This window comes from Anoplophora glabripennis, unplaced genomic scaffold (assembly GCF_000390285.2).
Source record: "Anoplophora glabripennis isolate ALB-LARVAE unplaced genomic scaffold, Agla_2.0 scaffold1058, whole genome shotgun sequence".
In the NCBI taxonomy this organism is placed as follows: domain Eukaryota; kingdom Metazoa; phylum Arthropoda; class Insecta; order Coleoptera; family Cerambycidae; genus Anoplophora; species Anoplophora glabripennis.
The window spans coordinates 103,224-129,909 of record NW_019417137.1 but is presented as its reverse complement, the minus strand read 5'-3'; the positions used below and the strand labels follow the sequence as shown (position 1 = coordinate 129,909).

The 26,686-nt window shown below is 33.3% G+C and overlaps 2 protein-coding genes and 1 long non-coding RNA gene across 6 annotated transcripts; 1 reads left to right on the top strand and 2 right to left on the bottom strand.

Moving 5' to 3' along the window:
- The first annotated feature begins 2,998 nt into the window (after window positions 1–2,998).
- Window positions 2,999–4,707, top strand: LOC108913229 (piggyBac transposable element-derived protein 4-like). The gene is made up of 2 exons (XM_023455963.1): window positions 2,999–3,668; window positions 3,728–4,707. Exons 1-2 carry the CDS (start codon window positions 2,999–3,001, stop codon window positions 4,705–4,707), a joined length of 1,650 nt encoding a protein of 549 aa, XP_023311731.1.
- A 374-nt stretch (window positions 4,708–5,081) lies between these two features.
- LOC108913230 (GPI ethanolamine phosphate transferase 3) lies at window positions 5,082–22,315 on the bottom strand. 4 transcript variants are annotated; one of them, XR_002763159.1, is made up of 4 exons: window positions 22,219–22,315; window positions 21,577–22,154; window positions 5,643–5,878; window positions 5,082–5,288 (listed from the first exon to the last, which is right to left on the bottom strand). XR_002763159.1 is itself a non-coding variant. In XM_023455964.1 (3 exons), exons 1-3 carry the CDS (start codon window positions 22,238–22,240, stop codon window positions 5,214–5,216), a joined length of 675 nt encoding a protein of 224 aa, XP_023311732.1. In that variant the 5' UTR covers window positions 22,241–22,315; the 3' UTR covers window positions 5,082–5,213. The 4 variants fall into 4 exon arrangements, 3 of the variants coding, with proteins under 3 accessions (XP_023311732.1, XP_018574267.1, XP_018574265.1); XM_023455964.1 differs by lacking the exon at window positions 5,643–5,878; XM_018718751.2 differs by lacking the exons at window positions 5,082–5,288; window positions 5,643–5,878 and adding an exon at window positions 9,433–9,572.
- On the bottom strand, window positions 7,351–9,380 carry LOC108913231. Its single transcript, XR_001964613.2, has 3 exons — window positions 8,474–9,380; window positions 8,038–8,270; window positions 7,351–7,983 (listed from the first exon to the last, which is right to left on the bottom strand). It is a non-coding gene; the product is annotated as an uncharacterized LOC108913231 (long non-coding RNA).
- Window positions 22,316–26,686: the final 4,371 nt, after the last annotated feature.

Below are 26,686 nucleotides of genomic sequence, written 5' to 3'. Positions count from 1 at the left end.
CTAAACATAACAAACGCGACACTCAGACTAAGACACTTCCCTACCCGCTGGAAAACAGCAAACATAATCCTTATCCCAAAACCCAGCAAAGATCACACCATCCCATCCAACTACCGGCCCATTAGCCTGCTCCCGGCTATGAGCAAAGTGGTAGAAAAAATTATCCTAACCCGTCTAAGAACCCACTCCCAAGAACTGCAAGTCATTACAGACTAGCAGTTCGCCTTCCGACCCAATCACTCCACTGAACTCCAAATCCTTCGCCTTACCGAGCACATCACGGCGGCCTTCAACAGGGGACAGTACACTGGTGCTGTCTTCCTGGACGTCGCAAAGGCCTTCGATACGGTTTGGCATGAAGGCCTACTGATGAAAATGCTCACCAACCAATATCCCATATCCTTTACCAAACTCATAAAATCCTACCTACACCACCGAAAATTCCGCATCCAAATCCAAGATTCCCTTTCCACCACCCGTCCCATGGAGGCCGGTGTCCCCCAGGGCACCGTCCTGTCCCCACACCTATACACCATTTACAACTCCGACATCCCACATCCCCCCAACACCAACATATACTTATACGCCGACGACCTGACAATCACATCCCAATCCGTAGATCCTAGATATTCCGTCTCCCTCCTCCAAAACTCCTTAGACCAACTTGAAACCTGGTGCAACAGGTGGAAAGTCAAAATTAATCCCAACAAAAGTTCGGCTATCCTTTTTACCAAACGAAAAATCCCACAAAACCTCGACAGACTGACACTATCCCAGGAACCTATCTCCTGGAATCGACAAACACGATACCTGGGCGTGACGATGGACCAGCGTCTCACGTGGAAACCGCACATCGTGGAGACGGTGGCGCGAGCGAAGACCACCAGGGCTAGGCTCTATCCCTTACTCAAAGGTGGAAACACCCTCAGTTTAAGGAATAAGCGAACGCTTATCAAGGTGGTACTTCAACCGCAGCTAACCTACGCCTCCACGGCGTGGGGTCACGCGGCAAAAAGCCACTTAAAGTCATTACAGGCTGTGGAAAACATAGCCCTCCGCACGGCCACCGACGCGCCCTGGTACGTAAGAAACACTGACATATTACGAGACTTACAATACACAAACGCTACACAGACAATAAGACAAAACGCGGAGAAACGATTTGACGTAGCCGCTAGACATGACAATCCCCTCCTCAGGCAAGCCGTTGACTACGTACCCGACGTGACCGACAAACACAAAAGACCTAGACACCAACTTTTTGACCCTGGGTGACCACCCCAATGACCCCCCCCCTGCCCGCTAACCTTTTCTGTTTCAGAGACAGCCAGGATCAAGAAACGAAGACAACGACACACACACACACACACACACACACCCCCCATACCCTCCTTAACCCTCCCCTCCCGCGCTAGCCTAAGGGCCACCTTAGCAAAGCGCATCCCAGGCTGCATAGCCGCACTACCCTACCCAACCATACCACACATAAACATGACACTACCCCCGGGGTTTACACAGACGAGCCGGCGAAGCAAGAAGAGCGCCAGAAGAAAGGGCCCTAGCCGGCGGGGCCCAGCCAGGACAAAAGGAGGTCCCACAAAGCGCCTACACCGGCCGCATTTGCGGTCGGGGTAGACGACGGATGGGGCCCACCTACGAAGGCTGTCCAGGCCTACACGAGATGAGGCAGGATAAAGAGGGATAATCCCCCTCGATCCCAAATCATTGAGGCCAATTTCTAGCCATGGAATAATGGCGCGCGCGGCGCGGCGCGATAGACAATATACATTTTGTTGGTAAAATAGTACTCTGATATTAATTCTACCACTGGCATTACACACCTTACGTAAAATTAAAACTTCTGGATAGGACTGTTACTGAACAACATACAGGGACAATTAGCATTGCCAACCACAGTACCAACTTAAAACGGAGGCGGCAAATCACTCCAAATTTGAAAAAGACAGGTAAATTTCTATATTTATCAAAATGTAATAAAAAATTATAAATACTACTCAAATTATTAATATCTGACTTTTTATTCAGAGCATTAGAAAATTCATTGATACGAACCATTTCCAGAAAAACACGCTTATTATAGTTGATTTCACTCTCCAAAATTGTGACACCGTTAAAATTCATTTTGTGGCCTGTACTTAATGTATGTTCTGAAAGAGCACAGGACGTTTTTTTTAAATTACAATCACTTTTGTGGGATGTAAGTCTACCTTTTAGCGTACGACCTGTTTGTCCCATGTATGTCTGGTTACAATTAAAACAATCAATTTTATAAACAACCCCTGATTTTTTTAATTTATGGTAGGGTTCTTTAGTTCTAGAAAAAAGTCTATTGTAAGTGAGTCAATTTTTAAATCCAATTTTAACATTTAAATCCTTTATAATATACATTAATGGCGCAAGTTCTTTTAAAAACAAAAACGATTTATATTTGAGAGCAATGACTTGTAAATTGTTATCAGTTTCTACGTTGTTATCGAACAGTCTATTATGTAATGGGGAAACATTATTAGTATCGGTATTAAACAAAATTTTATCGACTAGATTTTCTAGGTAAGAATTCTCCATCAACAGTGTTTTTAACTCATTAACCGCTTAGCACTTTAACCCGAGATTACTCGTGTTGAGAATTCTGAAATTTTTTTTCCAACCCGAGTTAACTCGATTATCTCTAACACTAACACTGTGTCATTATCTACAACCCGATTTTATACGTATTACAATCAAGTCAATATGACTTCAACCGAGATATTTCGGAAAAATGTATGCGACCAATCCAGGGTTCAGGGGGCGTGTCTAATCAGCATATATGGATAATGCTCTTTTGCCGCCTACTGTTTCTGCACCTGCAAATTAGTACCAAAGATATATCAGTTGTTGAGAAGTCTTCTTTGTATGCAGTCGTTATCTAAATATATTTACGCAACAGGCAAGCCTATTTTGTGGGCAAAATTTTTTTTTCTTGGAATAAACTGGAAAAATGGAGTGTGATAGTGATGATGTTAGTAGTATCTCAAATTCGGAAGACGACGAAGAGTTTGAATTGACGGGAGGTTCGAATATGGAAAACAGTTTAGAAACAAGCGGAAGTGATTCTGAGGATGAGGCGAGTGACTCGGATGCTTCGAGTGAAGGTAATAATGAAGATTTTCAAACCATCAGGACATGGTGTGAAATAAAAGATGGTTCACCTGCCCCACCTGCATTTCCTTTTGCTGAAAATATTGGTGCAAGTTTTACAACTTTTGGAGATGAGGACGTACTTTTTTTCTTCGAAAAATTTATCGATGACACACTGATAACTCTGATAACTGAAGAGACGAATAGATACGCACAGCAGACTTTAGCTACAAATGCTACAAATAATACGACTGACAAATGGACCGCTGTAACTGCTGATGAGATAAGGGTGTTTTTAGCCATTATCATAATGCAAAGTGTAGTGAAAAAACCAGAAATGAAAATGTATTGGTCTAAGAATCCATTAGTCACTACTCCATTTTTCCCGAAAGCTATGTCATGCAAACGGTTTGAAAGCATCAAACGATTCCTACATTTTACGAACAATGAAACTTACAATCCCGATACGCACCCAAATCCGAAATTGAACAAAATATTTCCAATTTATGAACCATTGGTGAAGAAATTCCGTGAGTTGGTCGTCCCAGACAAATATATAACAATTGATGAAAGTCTTTTGTTGTATAAGGGGCGATTGGTTGGATTCAGTACATACCACTAAAAAGAGCACGGTTTGGGATCAAGACTTACATGCTGTGCGAGTCTAAAAGTGGCTACGTGTGGAATTTCATCATTTATACAGGTCAGGGAACAATAATTGATCCTGATTTTCTTCATTTGAATCTAGTGTCTGCTAAAGTGGTTATGTCTCTCTCTAAAGAACTTTTAGGGAAGGGATATTGCCTAACCATGGATAATTTCTATAATAGTCCGCAACTTGCTGACTTGCTATTGCAACACAAAACGGATGTATATGGTACATTGAAATTGCAAAGAAAGGAAGTTCCAGAAGGGCTACGGAGAAAGATTCAGAGAGGCGAAATAATAGGTTATCAACGAGGAAAAGTTACTGTTATGAAATGGAGAGATAAGAAAGATGTATGCTTATTATCAACGGTTCACAATATCGACACCCAAGAAGTGGCAACAAAGTCAGGACCAAAGAGAAAACCAAAGGCTGTAATACAGTATAATGACACGATGGGGGGTGTTGACCGTGTAGACCAGCATTTAGCTGATTATGTTTTGCCGAGGAAACGGGGCAAGAAATATTATAAGAAAATATTTTTCCATCTTCTTGATCTTGCCCTATGGAACTCTTTCGTCCTTTATAAAATGGAAGGTGGTAAAAAATCGGCACTTACATACAGATTAGATATTGTCAAGTTGTCGATGGAAAAGTACCACAAGATGGAGTTTTCAGCAAAAAGAGGTCGACCGTCTACAGTTCTACCTTCATCTCGCCTAACTGGGCGTCATTTTCCAGAGTATATACCAGCTACTGAGAAGAAGGCCAACCCCACAAGACAGTGCGGAATTTGCAGCAGGGTAAGGGACGCAAGAGGCAAAAAAATTCGGCGAGAAAGCAGATACTGGTGTCCAGACTGTGATGTAGCTTTGTGTGTAACCCCATGCTTCCGTGTTTACCACACAGTGGCAAACATTTGAATTGAGCCGTTAGGAATCAATTTCCGAGCTTCCAGGTTAGGGATTTTCTGTTTTTATTTGTTTTTTCTTATATGTTCACTCGGAATTCAAATATGTATATGTTCACTGACTTGTATATAATAATTTTCTTGAAGTAATACTTGTTTCTTATTATGTACGAGTGCCCGTATTATCTCGGGTTAGATAATTTGTATATTTTCAATAAATTATTACCCCACTCTAAATAACTTTTTTCAATTTTTTTTGTCAGACGGAGATTCGGTAATAAGTTTTTTCCAGAAAACACATTAAAAAAAAATAGAACTTAAATTGGTTGACATACAGAAGAAAAATTGAGCGTTAAGGGGGTCCTCTAGTTTCTCGGCTGTTTTTTTTACGGCTTTTTCAAAAATTTTTTACGGGCAAACCATCGAAATAATAAATCTCATTGTTTTTACATTATCTTTATTAACATTTAAATGAGCTTTACAAATTTTTTGAAGACAAAATATATAATAGAATCAAAGTTATAGTGGCCGATAGGAAGACATCAAGTGAAGGAGGTGCTTGACGGTGACCAAGATTGCGGCTGTTTTGGTTATCTGAAATCAAAAAACCAAACGGCATTTTAATCTTCATATTTAAGACTAGCGATTGAACTAGAATGAATTCTAAATTACAAAAATTATTATTTTTATACACTTTTGAAAATTAAATTCTATTTTTTACTCATTTTTTCTTAAGTTTCTCGCTCGTTGAAAAAAAACTATCGAAGCAATCATGATAATCCTAGTTCAATCGCTGGCTTATAACATATTAAAGATGTTGTATAAATTTGATCAAGATCGGTGCAGTAGTTTCTGAAATATCGTGGTCACCGTTTTGAAAAATAGTGTTTCGAGAAAAACGCGTTTCAAAATTCGCGCATGTGATTTATGATAAAAATTCCATCTCACCGTCAATCTGCTATGCCTGGACCATACAGTAGGCCTTCCTCTTCTTCTTGGAAGTCACGCAGCGCTGCTCCGTCTTCCCTTTTCGCGATTCAGTTAGATTTAGGGATATCAATATAATGGTCAGTGCCGCTCGGCTTTGCGGAGCAGCATTGTGCGCGCTCCGTATACCTTCTCCATTCCAGGGCCATAATTTGTTAACCACTTCGAATATCGAAAAATCCTTTGGCACACATTTTCTACACATGTTGTAAATGTGATTTATGAAAAAAAAAAAAATTCGGTTTTTTCGACTCGAGAAACTAGAGGACCCCCTTAAGCGGTTAAGCGAATGATTTAAGAAACTGGGGTGTGTCAGTTTACATACCCTGGCTTTAAGGGCTGTGATTAGATTCAGTTTCATTCTATTTTGATGGTATGAATGAAAATTAATGTACCTGCCACTACTCATAGATTTTCTATACCACTTCGTGGCTAACTTATTATGTTGGTCTCTATTTATTGGCATCCAAAAACAGGATGCAGTTGTTCTGCTCCCTTTCAAAGGTGAACTAGATCCCAAATACATCACTGGTTTTTTTCTTAACTATTCAGTTTCCCTTGCTGCTCTATACAAGGTGGTCCAGATTTTAATAATTAACATCACTTTGCTCTATGAACATAGGCGCAGAAAGCGACTGTTTATGAGATACAGGGGTTGAAATGAACAAAAATAAAACAATTTTTTTAAATATCTGGAAAACGGCTTCATCAAATTTATCCAAATTTGGTACACATTTTTTTTTCAAATATTTCTCCTAGTTCTGTATGCATACAGTCCAAATTCAAAAACCAGTGGCGAAGAAACAATGATATCGTTTCCGTATTTAAAGTAAAACTTCTACGCCACTGAATTAATTGTTAATATAAATACAATTAATAAAGGTCTGAAACATTCCGGATGAAAAAACATTATTTTATTTTTTCGAAAAGTGAATGGTTTACGAGTTATGAAACATATTAACAAAGTAAACATCATGCCACCTAACTAAATTCCGATGATTTTAAATTTTTTGGACTCCATTTAATGGACATACCTTCGTCGCAAGGAATCGGGACCTGGTTTCAAATGGACAGGGCGCCAGCACATTCTAGCTAGGTAGTTCGTGAATGGTTGTCAAACAACTACCAAAATAGATGGATTGGTCCAACGAATTCTAACCACTAGAAGGAGCTTTGTGTATTCTTATACATGTGTTTAACTGTAGCAAACATCAAAACAGAGAACTACCTAATAAATAAAGATAGATAGTGTCAAATGTAAACAATGAGACACAACGGCAGTGGTGTACTGTCAAAAAAGGCAAAATATTAAAATTTACCAAATACCAATACACATTTGAAAGGATTACTCATTTTATAAATAATTTTTACATATTACTGATATAATGAGACGGTAAAAATTAAAGTAAAATTAATAAACTGTTTACTACACTCAAATTGTTTTGACTGATTAATTAAATGCTTTTATCCAACACTTGTATATAATGATACTATAATTTCTTTGGTTTTAAAGGCCTATGTGGCCTATAAATCAATAGTATGACATAAAATCCACTAGTGACTTATAGAAATCATAAAAAGACAAATGTTTGGTTATTTTTCTAGTTTTTATTAGAAAACCAATTTGAAACAGTAATAAGTCAACAAATAACCTAAAATGCTACAAACTTACAATCTACCTACTTATTAATATTAACATAAACATTTATGGTAAAGCCGTAATTTGATATTTGAAGGAGCACCGTCAAAAGTAACAGAAACTATTTTGATACCCAATTCACTTAAAAATTCTAAACATTTTTTTAACAAAATTAGCTTTTTCTCCACCACTTAAACCGTTTGTCAAGAAGTACCCAACAGGTATTTTCCAATGACTATTTATAGCTACAACCATAAAAATAAGGGCTTCCGTAGCTTTTGGAATATTATCCCCATATACTTCAGTGCCGACATCAACATATCCAGTGAATTGTTTCCTATTCCACTCAACACTTTGCATTATAGACGTTTCGTCAAATACCAAATTGCCCAAAATTTCACTGTTTGTTTCTCTTACTTTCATTTTAATAGCAGCCAATGCTTCATTTGTAAATCCAGGTGTTCCATCTATAGATCTGTACCACTTAAAAATTGTTTTCGTATGTAGCAAAGCCATGTTAAAACTTCTTGCATAATTATAAGCATCTGTTGAATAAAAGCTTAACGATAAGGCAAACGACCTAAGCTCAGGTGAATACTTTTTACGAGATTGTCATTTTCATGATCTTTGACAGATTTCACCTAATATTCCAGGTGTTGATTCCTAAAATTACATATTGTTTACAGACACAGAAAGAATAAGTATTTTTCAACTTACATGAATGATACATTGAGCAGTTTCTGTTGTCATATTTCTTTTTCAAAAATTTCAGAAGAGAATTAAGACTACAAATTCTGGCTTTTAGACGACTCTTTGCCTGCTGCAGACTTCGGATCTTTATTGTTTGCATTTTTATTTTTTTCTTACAAATACTCCAATTTTTTCTTGCTCTTTTTGGATCCATGTCAGAAGTATGGCATTCTCCAAAATATCGTGGATAAGGCGTTTTACTAAAAATTATGAATTATCTATTCCAGATGTATTTTATATAAACACCTACGGTAGTGTTTATATAAAATAAAATGGTAATATATAAATAGGTACTGAATAAAAAAAATGTTAGATAGGTAAGCAGATATCAAAATTATAGGGTATTAGTTGTAGATACTATACAAAGGATATATAATTTGTTATTTATATTTTTATAACTTACTTCACGTTTATAATTTTATTGCGATTGGGTGAATCCATTCCTATTTCTGATGCAGTTAATGTTGATCAATGTTTCGGTATGGTGTCACCAAATTTCAAATATATTTCAGAAAGATCTGTAGCCTTATTTGTAGTGTTGATGACGATGAACATGTGGATATATTTTCTGGTTTTTGTTGTGGCAAGTGCAATGACTGTTCCGTAAGAACATCGTTTAGAGAAATATTTTCCTTATTAGAACTGTCTGATCTATAAAAATTAAATAAAAAGGTAAAGAGGTACTAGGTAACTGTAAAGGCTTTTTATTTGTATATTTTAATGAATATAAAAGTTATTTTCCCTTTATAAGTAGAAGTTATAATTGGAATAGCTATCTCTCACAAGTACTTTATACCTGATGGCTTTGTCAGAAAATCATTAATTGCAAAATGATCATCACAACCAAAAAAAATGTTGTCGGTAATATTGACATCACCTAGGGAGAGCTTCCACAAGTTTCTCCGTTCCATATTCTTAGGAAATCTAAAAAATACAGGTATTACTCATAATATACTTATAATATTACTGAAACAGGAAAAGTTGAACAATTAAAAAATATATCTTTTTAATAATTTAGATAATGATTTAGTCAGTATTTTATCAATGCTAATTAAGTACTAAATGTAAAACACCCTTATGTAATTCCTAAAACGCCGCCCATGTTGCTTGTTTACTTACCTGTCAAAAGACCGCTGCTCGCCCTTTTTAAATAAAACTTTACAAATAACATACTTTCTAACCATGTCCTAGCACTAAATAAATGTCCATACATAAAAACTACACAACAATAAGGGGGAAATGCCACACTAAACACAAATAAACTCAAATACATTAATACATACTTTTCCTTTGACAGATGTCATCTGTCGAATATTAATTCGACCAATAGAAATTTGTGTCTCCTGAAGATCTGATTTATTTATGTACATTCGCAAACAAATACATCCAAAGCTCCTTCTAGTGGTTACAATTCGTTGGATTGTTCGGAATGGCCTCATACCTTGGCCACCTAGATCACCTGATCTAAATATTTTGCATTATTTTATTTGAGGGTAGGTAACCTAAAAAATTATGCCGTTCCTATAGCAAATATAGACCAGTTAGTGCAAAGGCTAAATGGGGCCTGCACTAATTTGAAGTAAAATCTAGTTTTAATCAGAGCTGCAGTGGATTTTATAACCAAAAGATGCCAGTGCATCGAGTTTGGAGATGGACACTTCGAGCAATTGATTTAATTTATTTGTTTTTCATATATCTTTACTTTTGCTATGATAGTGAATAGTGCTATGATAGTGAAAAATATATTCATATTAACAATTAATTCAGTAGCGTAGAAGTTTTACTTTAAATAGGGAAACGATATCATTGTTTCTCTGCCACTGGCTTTTGAATTTGGACTGTATGCATACAGAACTAGAATTGTTTAAAAATAAATGTGTACCTTTGTATAAATTTGATGAAGCGGTTTTCCAGATATTTAAAAAAATTGTTTTATTTTCGTTAATTTCAACGTCCTGTATCTCATAAACAGTAGCTTTCTGCGCCTGTGTTGATAGAGCAAAGTGACGTTAATTTTTGCTGTTTAGTATTATCCCAAAGTTTGTCTATTAAAATCTGGACCACCCTGTATATGCAGGGTGTCTCAAAATAACGTGTACAACGGAAGACCACAGATTCGTAGACTCAAAATAGGCAGATCTAGGCCAATTCACCTATATCCGAAATCGCTTAGTTTGCCCGCTAGATGGCCTCAAAGTTGGTAAAAATTTTTTAAATTTTGTTAATAACTCGAATACCTATCAATGGATTTGGATCATTTTTGGGGTGTGGACATTAAAGTTTACAGCCAATTGATGGTAAAAATTAAGCGGTCTTTTGGGTCTGTGTAAGGCTAATTTGATACCACCGATGTATCATGGATTTTACTACTCCCTTCGGCCTGCTAGTAAGACTCTGACTCTGAATCATAATAAATTTTCCTTTTATGTCATTATTGATTATTAACAATTATATTTTTATCTAAAAATGGAAAATGTTTAATTTTTCTGTACCTAATTAATGTAGCAAGTTGTTTCACAATAAAAATTTTGTCGACGAAAACTTTAGTAACTCATTCAAAATCGATTTTTTTCTTATCCTAAACTATTTAATTTAGATCATCAATAATTAATTAAGACCTAAACAATAATTACTTTGTTAAAAAAGAACAATTTAGCTCTTGTAATAAAAAAAATAAACATTATTATTTTCTCAACTATTCAAATGCAATTATCTCAGTATAACCAAATTTGAGATATGACAGTTTTACTTTGGAGAGTTGATATGCACCCTAATAACAGACAAAACCAAATAGGCCCCGATTTTGATTTTTCCCAACGACCCCTGAAAGAGCCAGACCGGGCCTGATGTATGTAACACACTAACCAAATTAAATGCCACACCTAAAACATCAATTACTCAACAAAGAATTACAAATTTTACAAAAAGACTGATATTAGTAAGTAAGTAGAAATTACTTGAGCAATTGATTTGAATGATTACAAAAAATATTATCTACTTAAAACAGTTGAAGACCCCAAATTTAAACGATTTGTAATCATGCTAAACCCCAATTATAGCTTACCTAATAGAAAAACTATTTCGAATAACTTAATACCAAACACATATACCCTGGTAAAAGAAACTATTAAAAATAAATTATCAATGGTTGGTATATATGTATGACAACAGATGGGTGGATTTCAATAAATAATCAAAGTTTTTCTATATCATATACCATTGTGTCGACAGTGAAAATAGAAAAATTCTTCTCATTTCTTTTTACAAATTGAGTTGTTACTTCAGATAATCATCATACAGTTGAAAATCTAGATAGCAACTAAAAGACGAAGTCGATGAATGACATACTAACAAAATAACATGTATTGCGTCTGATAATGCTGTTAATGTAGTTTTTAATAATTTCCACACTTCATGTAGAAGAAGAACCATTTAATCAAAATTGCTGAAAAAAAATCAGATTCTGAAGACAGCATTGAAGAAAATGATCTATCTGGGACGATTTTGATGAAAACATCAAGATAATTTTTATTGTAACCTCACAGCTGTGAGCATTATTGAATCAGATAAGTACCTAAACAAGTCTTTGATTAGGACAGAACACTCTTTTCATTGGTGGGAAGAAAATCACAACTATATCTTCATCTTTATGTAATAAAGATTATGCATAACAGCTCAGTCAGTTCCATGTGACCGAGTTTTCTCAAAGGCTGGACTTACAATAAATACAAAACGCAGCTGACTGAAATCAGAAAAAATAGCTCAAGTTATACTTAACCACAACCTGCAAAAAAATTATTTTTTGTTTTTTAACATATTCATTCAATATTGTATATTATAAGTATTCCTTCATTTATTACATTATTATTTTAATATTATTATTTATATTAATATTACAAGTAAGTAGATTATGATCAAAAAATAAATCAATGCAATGCGCCGTATTCTTTAAATAGTGTTTTCCGCAAAGATAAATAATTTCAAACATTTATAAACTGAATAATCTAAAGCTTATCAAGTAATAGGAATGTTATGCCTTGCCATCTGAGTATTTTCAAAGACGCCGCAGTAAAACGAATAAACAGGTGCAAAAAACAATCAAACCATCAAGGTTTTAGGTAGGTACTGAAATCTACAAAAATACTAACTTTTTTATATATCACTCCACATGTAAATGTTCTTATAACATTTACTTGCATAGTCCTACATATAAAATTGTTTACTTCTATTTATAAGTACGTGAAAATAATTCTTAAAATGTGGGATTAGGATAACAGCAAACGCATGTTTTACAAACGCTTTTTTTAAGTTATTATTTTATTTGAGTAAATTTAAATAGTAACAATGAATAAACAGAACATCAAGGATTTTATTTTTGTGCTTTTGTTCTGCACGTTTTATTTTTCAAGATTTCAGTACCTAAAATCGCCAGAAATTTGACTATTTCTCGGCCAGGAATATGGTCACCTTAACCCATTAGTCACCATATGGGCTCACTACGCGTCATATTTTTCAGATGCACGGTGGAGACAGTACAGCGCGCTTTTCATTAGTTTTGCTAAGTCAGTTGACCTTTGACACTTTCTTTCGTCTGTTTATGACAGAGTGAACTGTGTTGGTTTATTTTGTGCTACGCTAAAAACTTTTGTTTTGCAACGAATAAAAATGTCAGATATAAAATTTATGTAAGTATAATAATTCCTTGTCTTTTAAGAATTATTCCATTATAATCGTTTTTCAATTCAAATAAAAGATAGTCCTAATTAGTTTCAATACAGTTTTTACAAAAAAGTAGCAACATTTTTTTGTAGACTAAAAATTGGGTGTATGGAACCTCTAGGTGCTTTGTGGAAAAGTTGAATTTTGTTACGAACAAATTTTTGTTTATAGTGGAACCACGTTACAAGAAGCCTTAGACATTGCGTATGAAACAGACTCAGATACGGTATTTATAGAACCTCCAGAGAGCCACGTGTTAACTGATGAGGACTCCTCTGATGAAGACAGGGGAGGTTTGGCTGATAATCTGAGTTCCCAACAGCTTATTGCTGGAGCCGAAAAACGTTTTACTAATTCTAGGAGAATTGGCAGAATCGCAGATGATTTGAACAGTGATTTACACCATGAAATTGTGGCGGGTACGAGTAGCAACAGTGGCTTGATGGAGGAAAATTTAGAAAATATGCCCACTACTAGTACTGAACAAACTAACAAGAGTGCATTGAAACCTGACAAGGTCCCACCTAATCCTGAATTTTGTGACTCAGATTTACTATTTACTAATCATTACTTTCCAAAAGAAAACTACGATATATATAAAAATATAACTTTTTGTAAACTGTTTGAACTTTTTTTACTGATCAGTTATTGCAGCTCATTTCTCAGGAAACAACAAATTATGTACTTTTTCGAAATTGTCCTTATCCACAGGCCTCTGTGGAAGAGTTGAGAGTTTTATAGCCATTTTATTAGTAAATGGATACAACGAACTACCGTCAAAACGGAGTTAGTGGGACTCTTCAAAAGCATGAGGCAATGAGAAGAGATCGGTTTCTACAAATTTGTGGCTTTATCCATTTTGCTGATAATACAGCTGTAGATCAAAATGACAAAATGTACAAGCTTAGACCCCTAATGGGTTATTTAAAAAACAAATTTCTAGAACATTTTGTACCTGAGCCAAACTTGTATGATGAATCGATGATTCGATATTACAGACGCCACGGATACAAGTAATTCATCTGTGGCAAACCAATTAGGTTTGGGTACAAGGTTTGGTGCCTAAATAAGCCATCCGGATATTTAGTAAATTTAGAGGTATACCAAGGCAAAAACCCAAGGGCAAATAGTGAAATCGAATCGCATTTTGGAAAATGTGCAGCTCCTCTTGTTCAAATGCTTGATGACTTGAGAAACATCAATGAATCGTTTCGTTACAATATATTTATAGACAACCTTTTTACGGGACCAAATATTCTTAACATTATTCTAACGAAATGGTTATGGTGTCACAGGAACGATTCGCGAAAATCGGGTTCCTAGGGAATGTCCACTATCCCCCAAAACACAAATGAATAAGCAAAACAGAGGAAGTTATTCCACTACCCTCGAAAAAAAAAGTGGAGTCCAATACATTCGCTGGAAGGATAACAGCGTTGTTACCGTAGTTAGCACTTCTTATGGAGTGCAGCCAATTCAAAACGTTGATCAGTTTTCCCATTCCAATCACAAGACCACATGCTATAATGCAATATAATAAAAATATGGGTGGAACTGATGGACGAGGGAATAGCAAAGTAAGTTTTCTGTGGACTGAAGTAAGACCACCACCCGTTTATTATTTTTTTAATTTCAGCTATCGCATTGGTATTAGAGAGAAAAAATGGTATTGGCCCATATTCACTTATTGTCTCGATGCTTGTGTTCACAATGCTTGGCAGCTCTGTAAAAAATCGGGTCGTCAACTTGAATTCAGACGAAGCTTGGCACAGATATTTAAATATTTATTTTTTAATTTTATTTATCAAAGAATTGAATTTTAAATATATCTTACACGATTTAGAAACCTTTCTAAATCAACTGGAAGAGCTTCCAGATTGATTGAAAAATTAAGATTTGATAACATTGGCCATTTCGTGATATCGATCCCTAATAACAAAAGAAGAGTTGCAGTAGTAGAGGTCATACAATGTGCTGCAAATGTGACTTAGGGTTGTGTATTGAATGCTTTAAAGATTTCCACACTAAAAAATAACATATTTTTACAAAAATATAGTATGAATTCTTTTCTTCTGGCTAATAAATGTTCAAAAAAAAAAGAAAAGCGTTTATTCAACAAACCACTTAGTGATCCTATATAGGAACACCCTGAAACTCAAAACTGAAAAAACAATTACGATAACAAATACCTTTTCCCGTTTATTTAACCTGTAGTTACCTATGATATCCTAAATTTTACAAAAAAATCTTAGATTTTTTTTCCAGGCGCTAATGGGTTAAACAATAAATGAACAATACACATTATGCTCCCCAGTTACTTGGCCATCAGATCTCCGTCACAACCACGATCTATTTAAATTCTTGGGGGTACACATGTTCGCAAGTGACCCATTTTTAAGCACGTCAAGAACGCCGCCGGACGCACCACGGGGTTCCCGGAAGCCGACCCCTGCAGAGTGCCGCCAGGACTAGGGACTTTTGCCACCGACTACCAATCTACCTATGACCGTTCATCCACAAGGCACTCTCCAGCAAACCCTCAAACCGTCAACACGTTTTTTCCATACAAGTTTTCTATACATTAGTTTTCAATAAAATTCTTTATTATTATTGTTGAGAGAGCGTTTATTTCTTGCTGTACAGCGAAAGCAACCCTCATTCTGAAGTGCCTGTTGAAGACTAAGCTTTACGAATAAATTCATCACATCCAGGTCGTTTGTTCATTCATACAGATAGTCACGAAAATTAGACTGTAATGTTATTCTATACTTTCAAGTTTCAAGCGATCAAAACAAATCCATTCTCATTCATTCCATAGTCCAAAACGATAGGCAAATGAATTTACGATTAATCGACTTCCCTGAAATACTCGATTCGATCATTCCTGGGATCATTCATTACTTTTAAGTGTTCATCCTGGAAGACAAATCATTCACAAATGACACACCTCTAATTGTAATTATGTATCCTTATCTTTTTAAACAAAAACATAAACTTAGTACTTCCCTCTAATATTTATTTCATTTAAAAAATTTGATGTCCAAACATTTATTTTCATTCTTTTTCCATTTAATCTTTGCGTTGCACCAAAAAAAGTCTATTTCCTAATTAGAAATAGAATTTATTTTCAAATTAAAGTTGTGCGATTTGTATCCTAGGTCATATGACTTAGGGCAAATTCAGGGAGACTAGATAAGGAGCACAAATTCATACGGGAAAATTGACAAAATTTGTCCAAGAAATGGCAGAAGTTGGGGTGGCGCTAGTGTTCCATATGTCCCAAATGAATGTAGCATAATAAATACGAGTGAAGTAAGCAAATAACAACCAATTTTATTTTATATCGAGTTTAGTAGATATATCGGAGAGGTATACTAACCTAAAAACTAGAAGTCAAGTCAATAATTATTACAATTTGTTTTTATAAATGGTAAATAAAAAGTTTCGAAAATAATTTAAATATGGTAATAGTATGTGAAGTGAATGACTGTCAACAGATTTAAAATAAAACAGTATGTTTGTGATCTGCATTTTCAATCTAATGATGTCCAGCAGTTCTATATTACAACTTGACTGAATAGTGGGTTAATATTATGGCAAAAGGTCGAATAATTCGGAAGTTGGAAGCAGCTTATTTGATTCTTAATAAGGTAAAGAAATTTTTAAATAGAAAGATTTCATAAGAGAAAATATTGTATAATTGAATGATGCATTGTTCATATATCTTGCAGCAGCATCAACAGTAAGAGCATCCGCTACACCTACAACAAGAGCAACAGTTACAACAACAACAACAAGAACAGCAAGTAAATCGAGCAATTAAGTTACGATGAGACTATACTAGAAACTGAGCATCCTGTCCTGTATAATCTAATAAAAGAAAAGTTCTGTTGACGTGTGATGAGGTCTCGACAAAGCAACGATGAATATGTTCACATAATATTGACAATAGCAACAAAGTATACTTTATTTATTTCTACATATTCTTGTTATTTATATTACGTGAATAAATAATTAAATTCGTATCTTTCACATAATTCTTGCTGGTGACATCGTTATTATCATTACTGAATTGAATAAATCATTTCCAATTTGTTACTTGTTTGTTATGAATAAATATTTATTTTATTTTAATTAGGCACAAATAATTTCGTTTTGATTCAATTAATAAAACATTGAAATCTTTGGTAGATAAGACATTTTATTTTTACAAAATATATAACAAAAATACAGGGTGTCCCCAGTTCGGGTTGCCTATACCTGAAATGGATACAAAATTTCAATTGTCAAAAAAAATCATTCTTCATAAAAATGTTTGCTTGTCCAGAAACCCCCAAGATAGTCATTTATTCAATTTAATGTACAGGGTCTTCAAAAATTTGGAAAAGGTAAAAACAGTAAAGAGTAAAGTACCTTAAATCTAAAAGCTACGTGAAAAAGTAATGGGGAAAAGTTGCTTGGAAATAAATTTTATGTTTAAATATGAAAGCATGGCCTTCTAGTTAATACTGGACATTCTGGGATATTTTAGGACTCTACTTATTTTTTAATACTTTTGGAGAAGCCATTCTATTTAAAAAATGTTGCTTTATTGAAAAACAGATACACAAGTTTGCATATTAATAATGTATTTTTCATACTGGGGGATCAAAAGCCTCAAAAACATTAATCCATTAATCCACAGCTGAATCAGTATGTACGCGCCATTAAAAAACTATTCTACATGAAGTCCACCAAGTTCAACACACCTCTCCAATCTTTTTCTAAATGCAGCGTAGGTCGAATGTATCATTTCTTCATTTACTTGGGCAGCAGCTTCAATTATCCTGCTTAAAATAATCAAGCGGGGACAAGTCAGGGGACCTTGCTGGCCAACAAATAGCACCATATCTACCTATCCTCTTCTCTCGAAATTTTCTGTTAAGCCAATTGCGGACTAGAATTGTTGAGTGAGCGGGACATCCGTCTTGTTGGAAATACGCTTTTTGTCTATATTCCAAATGTTCTTCTTCTAATTCTGGCCAAAAAAACGTGTCTAGCATCTCCAGGTATGTATATTGATTTAAATTTGCTTCAAAAAGTATGGCCCAATTATTCGGTTGAAAGTAATCGCGCACCAAACATTTACTTTATTGAACCTTTGACTTCTTAAAGTAACTGTAACTGTCTTGCGACCAAAAACGACAATTTTGCAAGGATACCACTCCATTAGTAGAAAAAGTGGTTTCATCGGAAATATTATATTTTTGTGAAAATGTCTCTACCACAATCCTTTCTCCTATCTCTAAATAGAACTCCAAACGATGTGCATCATCATCAACTTCTCGAGTGTGAATTACTTTTGCTTTGAAAGCCTTAAAATAATTTTCTACCAAAATCCTCTGAATATGTGTCTTGCTAACATCGATTTGTTTAGTTATCTTCCTTAGTGACAGTCTCGGGTTTTCTTCTACCAAATTCAAAACTATAGTATTATGGCTGCAGCATCGTCATCGTGTCTCTTTTTTGACCTTTTTACGTTTTTACATCACCAGTTAACTCAAATTTTCGAATTAGTTTTCTCATTTTTGATCCCTCTGTATAAAAAATAAATTATTAATATGCAAACTTGAGTATCTGTTTTTCAATAAAGCAATATTTTTTAAATAGAATGGCTTCTCCGAAAGTATTAAAAAATAAGTAGAGTCCTAGAATATCCCAGAATGTCGAGTATTAACTAGAAGGCCATGCTTTCATATTTAAACATAAAATTTAATTCTAAGCAACTTTTCCCCATTACTTTTTCACGTAACGTTAAGATTTAAGATACTTTACTCTTTACTGTTTTTACTTTTTCCAAATTTATGAAGACCCTGTACATTAAATTGAACAAATGACTATCTTGTCAAGAGCTTCTGGACAAGCAAAAATTTTTATGAAGAATGATTTTTTTTGACAATTGAAATTTTGTATCCATTTCAAGTACAGGCAACCCGAACTGGGAACACCCTGTATAGAACATTGCTAAAATATTTCTTTATAATACCTTATTAATTTTGGTCTATACTTTATACCTTGGAATAAGTCATGGAACCATGTTACATTCGAATTAAATAAACAATTTTACGAAAGTAGAATTAAATTTTAAAGCAATTTTAAAATATATAGCCAGAAAACTAATCGATTTTAAATAGTTATAAAATATTTAGATTACCTATTTTTTGTGACCTTTATAATGGAGTACCTATATTTTGTTACAATTTTGGTATCAATTGGTTGTCATGTTGTTTTAAGCTTCTTGACATTTTGAGAAGAGAGCGATATGACTCTCGAAGCATTGAGAAGTCTAAACCGACAACATGGCAATCAGCTTAGAAATTGTCCAACCATAATTTATCGACTTTCCATAGTCAGTTTTCAGTTACACTATAATATAGTATATTATTGGTTATTCAAAAAAAATATGGATTGTGATATACTCTATCTTATATGAATTCCTTTCCCATCAATTATTCCTATAACCTGCTCTGGAAATTCATATTGGGCAAAATATTGTTCGATTACAACTGCCTCATTATCTCGGCCATTCTATAATTTATGGAGACAAGTTACTTAGCAAGTATGTAACTTTTCTGGTTGTTGTAGAGCTTAAGGCAATGCAAAATTTACCAGAATCATGGGTGAAATAATTAGAAATGGCAAATTTTTCTTCAATTCTGTTAGCTACTTCCCATATGCTAACACGGAAATGTTAAAAAAACTTGGCCACTATATTCAGGTACAGTAATTTCAAAGTAGTTCTTATTTTTTACTCTTTCTGTTTCTTAGAATAAATCTATTTCATCATCACTCAAGCTGGACAATGCGTCTAATAAGTCATCTGAATCACTGGACTCAAAATCGGACATCTGTAATATTTTAAAAAGTTTATTTAAGACACCGAGTTTTTTTATATTCTATTTTTTATTACCACAAGTAAAAATTCCATATTATTAATACAAGAATTACTATTTTTTTAAAGGCAACTTCCTGTATAAAATGTGACTATTTTTTACTAACATTAAACTAAAATCTTTAAGAAAGTAATTATCAAAAACATAAACCTTACTTATAGGTTAATATTAACAAGATCACGTCATAAATTCATTGAAAACTAGTTTCTTTCTACGAACACCAAATTCTTCTCATAAAGCTAATATTTTTTATTAACTATTTAGTTTAATTACAGTCCGGAATAAAATATTTTCATGATTTATATAATTCAAAGTAGCTTACATTATTTATTTAAAAATTTTTAATACATCACAAAAATGACATGATTGATTTATAATTCAAACTGCCGCTTTTTTATCTCCCCTCTCTACATATGGGACATATGGAACACTAGCGCCCTCTTATTTTTGTAAGATTTTTGTTTACATGGAGTTCGGGCTCCTTGTGTAGTCTCCATGGGCAAATTGCTGATACTTTTCATGTTGGAACAGCTATAATGCATAGAAAGTTGACTTTGAGTCCATCTATAGTATACTGTCAAATCTATGATTATCACTTGTCACAAAAATTAAAAACAGATCCTGAACTGCGATTTTTTTACTAATTTATGGTTGGTTTATAAAAAAGTATTAGTCCTAACTTAGCCGTAACTTAACCTTAATCTTAGCCCTAAAAAGTTAAATGTACAGAATGTAATGTACTGGTTTATAAAAATCTTATCTTGCCCTAGTTCTATACGTATATTTTGTACATTTAACTTTTTAGTAGTGATGGGCATAATCGACCAATTTTGATAATCGAGTTAGCGGTAATCGAGTACTTCTAATAATCGAGTGATCAACCACTTTTTCGTTTTATTCTAAAAAAAAGGTTACGTACTCAGTGACTATTTGCAGTATGCATTAACATTTTGGGGTGCAACCGTAGGGTAATAATCACTCGAGTGGTGGGAGTAAACATCTCGAGATATCTCGAGTGATCTCAATAATCGAGTACCACTCGATTTTTCACTCGAAATCTCCCATCACTACTTTTTAGGACTAAGATTAAGGTTAAGTTAGGACTAATACTTTTGGTAATTATTTACTTTAGTGGCACCACCTCCAATTTTCGCGAAATTTTGTCTACCCCCCTATTTTCGATGATGTTGAACACGAATCTGCAGTTTTTTTTGTGCGGTCGAACCTAGTTTTCGAGAAAAAAATTTTTCAAAATTCTAACCTGGATATTTCAGATAACACTACGTAGAACTCTGTATATTTTATGTAGCTTTCCAGAACATCTGTTATGAACAATTAACACTGTTCACGAAACACATTTTCGTAAATTTCAAGTAAAAAGATATGTATTTAATAAATAAAAATTTTGTAGTTTGAATCCGCCATTTGTAATTCGTGATGACAACATTGAGTTCCCCCACTCTCATTCAACTCTGTTCATCCCACATAAAGTTACTGTAATTTTATTTATTAAATACATATTTTTTTTAGTTCAAATTTGGGAAAATGCGTTTCTTAAACAATGTTCATTGTTTATTACAGATGTTCTGAAAGTTACATAAAATATACAGAGTTCTACGTATTGTTATCTGAAATATTCAGGTTAGAATTTTGAAAAATTTTTTTCTCAAAAACTAGGTTCGACTGCACAAAAAAAAATTCAGATTCGTGTTCAGCACCATCGAAAATAGGGGGGTAGACAAAATTTTGTGAAAATTGGAGGTGGTGCCACTAAAGTAAATAATTACCATACTTTTTTATAAACCAACCATTAGTGATATATTTAAATAAAAATAAAATTATGCAATTAAATTACCTGATCTATAATATTATCTTCACTAATTTCCATTGTTGCAAAGTTTGAACCTGCATCTATGAAAGTTGGAAAACTGCCTGTAGTGAGCCCCTTTATCCTTTGCATTGTTGTAGTTGGTGGATCTGCTATAAACTTATACAGCCGTGTATAATCTGGATATTTCTTGCACAGTTTGTCAATAACAGGTAGTTTGTTTTGAAATGGCAAAGGATATTTATTTTTTTCATTAAAAATAGTAAAATCGTATCGCAATGCATCTACAATAAGTAATACAACTTTTGCCCTTGCAGGTAAACATATCGTAGTAGTAGTCGTCTCATAGTTCTTCAAAACGGTGGAAATCTTATCACCTTGAGAACAGGATTCCTCACTGTCATTTTTTATGTTGAAATTTAGTATTGGTGTGCATATCACGTCGTTAAGGGGTAAACATGAGGCATTATTATTCTGCACAACTCTAGTCAGCAAAAAGCCTTGTGTAAATAAAAATATTGAAGACACTATTAGGTAGCACAACCATAAAATAAAGAAAAAATAATATAAAACCCTTGCCATATTATTATATAAACCTCGCAAAACTAAAACAAAAATAAATAAATTAGTTATAAAATAGATATTTAGTCTTTTATATATAAAAGATACCTTTGAGATAAACCATAGACATAGACCTTTGTAAGCGCTTGGTCTCGGTAAGCTATGAGCAAATACTGTCAATGATCATTGAGAGTATTTGCCATGGAGACTAGATAAGGAGCACGAACTCATACGGAAAAATTGACAAAATTTGTCCTAGAAATGGCAGAAGTTGGGGTGGCGCTAGTGTTCCATATGACCCAAATGAATGTAGCTTCATAAATACGAGTGAAGTAAGCAAATAACCAATTTTATTTTATTTATATCGAGTTTAGTAGATATATTGGGTAGCGGGGAGGTATACTAAACCTAAAAACTAGAAGTCAATAATTATTACAATTTGTTTTTATGAATGGTAAATAGAAAGTTTCGAAAATAATTTAAATATGGTAATAGTATGTGAAGTGAATGACTGTCAACAGATTTAAAATAAAACAGTACGTTTGTGATTTGCATTTTCAATCTAATGAAGTCCAGCTGTTCTATATTACAACTTGACCGAATAGTGGGTTAATATTATGGCAAAAGGTCGAATAATTCGGAAGTTGGAAGCAGCTTCTTTGATTCTTAATACGGTAGAGAAATTTTTAAATAGAAAGATTTCATAAGTGAAAATATTGTATAATTGAATGATGCATTGTTTCTTTATATATTTTGCAGCAGCATCAACAGCAAGAGCATCCGCTACACCAGCAACAACAGGTGCAGCAGCTACAACAAGAGCAACAGTTACAACAACAACAACAACAACAACAACAAGAACAGCAAGTAAATCAAGAGCAATTAAGTTACGATGAGATTATACTAGAAAGTGAGCATCCTGTCCTGTATAATCTAATAAAAGAAAAGTTCTGTTGACGTGTGATGAGGTCTCGACAAAGCAACTATGAATATGTTCACATAATATTGACAATAGCAACAAAGTATACTTTATTTATTTCTACATATTCTTGTAATTTATATTACGTGCATAAATAATTAAATTCGTATCTTTCATATAATTCTTGCTGGTGACATCGCTATTATCATTACTGAATTGAATAAATCATTTCCAATTAGTTGCTGTTTCTTTCCTGTTAGTAAAAAACTGATTGAAATTCAGATATCATATAAAATTTAAAGAGAGGATACGTGTAGTAATTGATGCTGATCGATCTGTATTGGTAATTGACTACTTTTACTAAATATTTAAACATGGAAATCAATTGCTTCATGAACAAAATGAAATTTTAAGAAGATAGACTGACACGTATTACTTATTTTTAAGTTGTTTTATTTGTAATATATATTTACTTTGTTACTTGTTTGTTATGAATAAATATTTATTTTATTTTAATTAGGCACAAATAATTTCGTTTTTTTGATTCAATTAATAAAACATTGAAATCTTTGGTAGATAAACATTTTATTTTTACAAAATATGTAACAAAAATATAGAACATTGCTAAAATATTTCTTTATAATACCTTATTAATTTTGGTCTATACTCTACTTTGAAATAAGTCATGGAACCATGTTACGTTCGAATTAAATCAACAATTTTACGAAAGTAGAATTAAATTTTACAGCAATTTTAAAATATATACCCAGAAAACTAATCGATTTTAAACAGTTATAAAATATTTAGATTACCTAGTTTTTGTGACCTTTATAATGGAGTACCTATATTTTGTTAAAATTTTGGTATCAATTGGTTATGTTGTTTTAAGCTTCTTGACATTTTGAGAAGAGAGCGATATGACTCTCGAAGCATTGAGAAGTCTAAACCGACAACATGGCAATCAGCTTAGAAATTGTCCAACCATAATTTATCGACTTTCCATAGTCAGTTTTCAGTTACACTATAATATAGTATATTATTGGTTATTCAAAAAAAATATGGATTGTGATATACTCTATCTTATATGAATTCCTTTCCCATCAATTATTCCTATAACCTGCTCTGGAAATTCATATTGGGCAAAATATTGTTCGATTACAACTGCCTCATTATCTCGGCCATTCTATAATTTATGGAGACAAGTTACTTAGCAAGTATGTAACTTTTCTGGTTGTTGTAGAGCTTAAGGCAATGCAAAATTTACCAGAATCATGGGTGAAATAATTAGAAATGGCAAATTTTTCTTCAAATCTGTTAGCTACTTCCCATATGCTAACACGGAAATGTTAAAAAAACTTGGCCACTATATCCAGGTATACAGTAATTTCAAAGTAGTTCTTATTTTTTATTTTTTACTCTTTCTGTTTCTTAGTCATCGGATCACTGATGGACTCAAAATCGGACATCTGTAATATTTTAAAAAGTTTATTGAAAACGGCGAGTTTTTTTATATTCTATTTTTTATTACCACAAGTAAAAATTCCATATTATTAATACAAGAATTACTATTTTTTTAAAGGCAACTTCCTGTATAAAATGTGACTTTCACTAACATTAAATTAAAATCTTTAACAAAGTAATTATCAAAAACATAAACCTTACTTATAGGTTAATATTAACAAGATCACGTCATAAATTCCTTGAAAACTAGTTTCTTTCTACGAACACCAAATTCTTCTCATAAAGCTAATATTTTTTATTATCTATTTAGTTTAATTACAGTCCGGAATGACATATTTTCATGATTTATATAATTCAAAGTAGCTTACATTTATTTTAAAATTTTTAACACATCACAAAAATGACATGACTGATTTATAATTCAAACTGCCGCTTTTTTATCTCCCCTCTCTACCTATGGGACATATGGAACACTAGCGCCCTCTTATTTTTGTAAGAATTCTGTTTACATGGAGTTTGGGCTCCTTGTATAGTCTCCATGAGTGCAACATAGGAGGCTGCCATTTTTATCTACTCATTGCCAACTCAAAATTTATTTAGTGTGGAAACACTAAACTACCCGAAAATTTTGTGGGCGGCAAATACAAATGTAAGATATGTATTTATCAAACTTGGAATTTTAGATTAAAACTATTTAAGAACTGAAATCAGAGTTTAAATATGTGTCAACTAAGCAAAATAAAATTGCTGCTACATTGCTGTCATTTACAAATGAAACCGTAAAATTGTAAAAGTTTTTAGTCAGTTTGCAAGAAAGCTGTAATGGTCACATAACTTTGCGAGGAAACATTAATTTATCAACTTTTTTCTAAACTTGTCAATAATCGTTGTGTAGATTTAATAAAAATTATTAATATATTAATTAATTGATTTTATTAGCTATAACCAGAGATTAAATTACAAAATTAGTAGTACAAATTATACAGAAAAAAAATCTGGTGTACCCAAAAGGCGAAGTTCAAAGGCGACTAAACATTAAGACTATTAAATATTTTCTTTATTTTAATTAATAGGTAAGTTTGGAGTTTGAATAAAGTAAAATAAAAAGAGAGTAAAATAACATGTATTATTAGCAATCATAGGTAGTAATATTGCTTGCAAAGATTGGGGCACTTTTACACTGGGCACTGGGTGGTGAAACTTCAGAGACTTTTGAGGCTGACGGCAGAGGTCCAGTACTTTTTGAAGTTGACGGTAAAGGTTTAATTTCGTCGCTACTCTCTTAAATACAAGGAATGGCCTCTTCTTTTAAGAGTGTCAGAGTACCAGTGTTCATAATATCATCTTTGTCAAAATGATCCCAACAAATAAACATAGTTTTTGACCATGTAATGCTTTCATCCCATTCCAAGCCATTGACGATATCTTTTATCATTTTTAAGAAATCTATAGAAAAAAACATAACTTCAGTATAAAAAGCAAACAAAATATATAAGAATGTGAAACATACCGGTGAAAAGTAACTTCTGAATGTGCGTGTAAAAATCGTTTATCATTTTTGCAGCTTCTAACAAGACATTTTTTTAATTCAGAAATTATAATCCTTAAAAGTCAATAACACTAAATTAACATAAAAACAACACTATTATCTTGTTCTTGTTTAAATATAAAAATCGCGAAAATAATAACCTCAAAAGTAATTAAAACCTAAAGATTACAGTAACCATAGAAAATAACGACGGAATTGCCTCTTCTTCTTCTTACAATAACGGGACATCAAATTATTAAAAAATCCCTAGATTTCACTGATTTTAGAAACGGATTCCCTTATCCCTAAATAGCAGAAAAAATCCCTAGATTCAGAGATAAATTCCCTTAGTTGGCAACACTGATCACAGCGAATCGGTCGTGATGTCGCGATTCCAAATCAAATGAGCACAGCGCGCACGCGCATACGGTAGCCTGCGATTGGTTCTGCTAATAAATAGTATGATCCTTTAAAATGTAACTTTCGGCAGTAGTAAAATTTTTCTTTACTTTTCCTTTAGGATTGAACACATATTTATAACTCTTATTAGAAATATATTTATAAAATTATATTTGAAGTCACAGTAAAGTAATCTGCTATTACAATAATATAATTTTTAATTGTTGTAAAACATATTTATTAAAGATACACATTCAAACCGCAGCAGA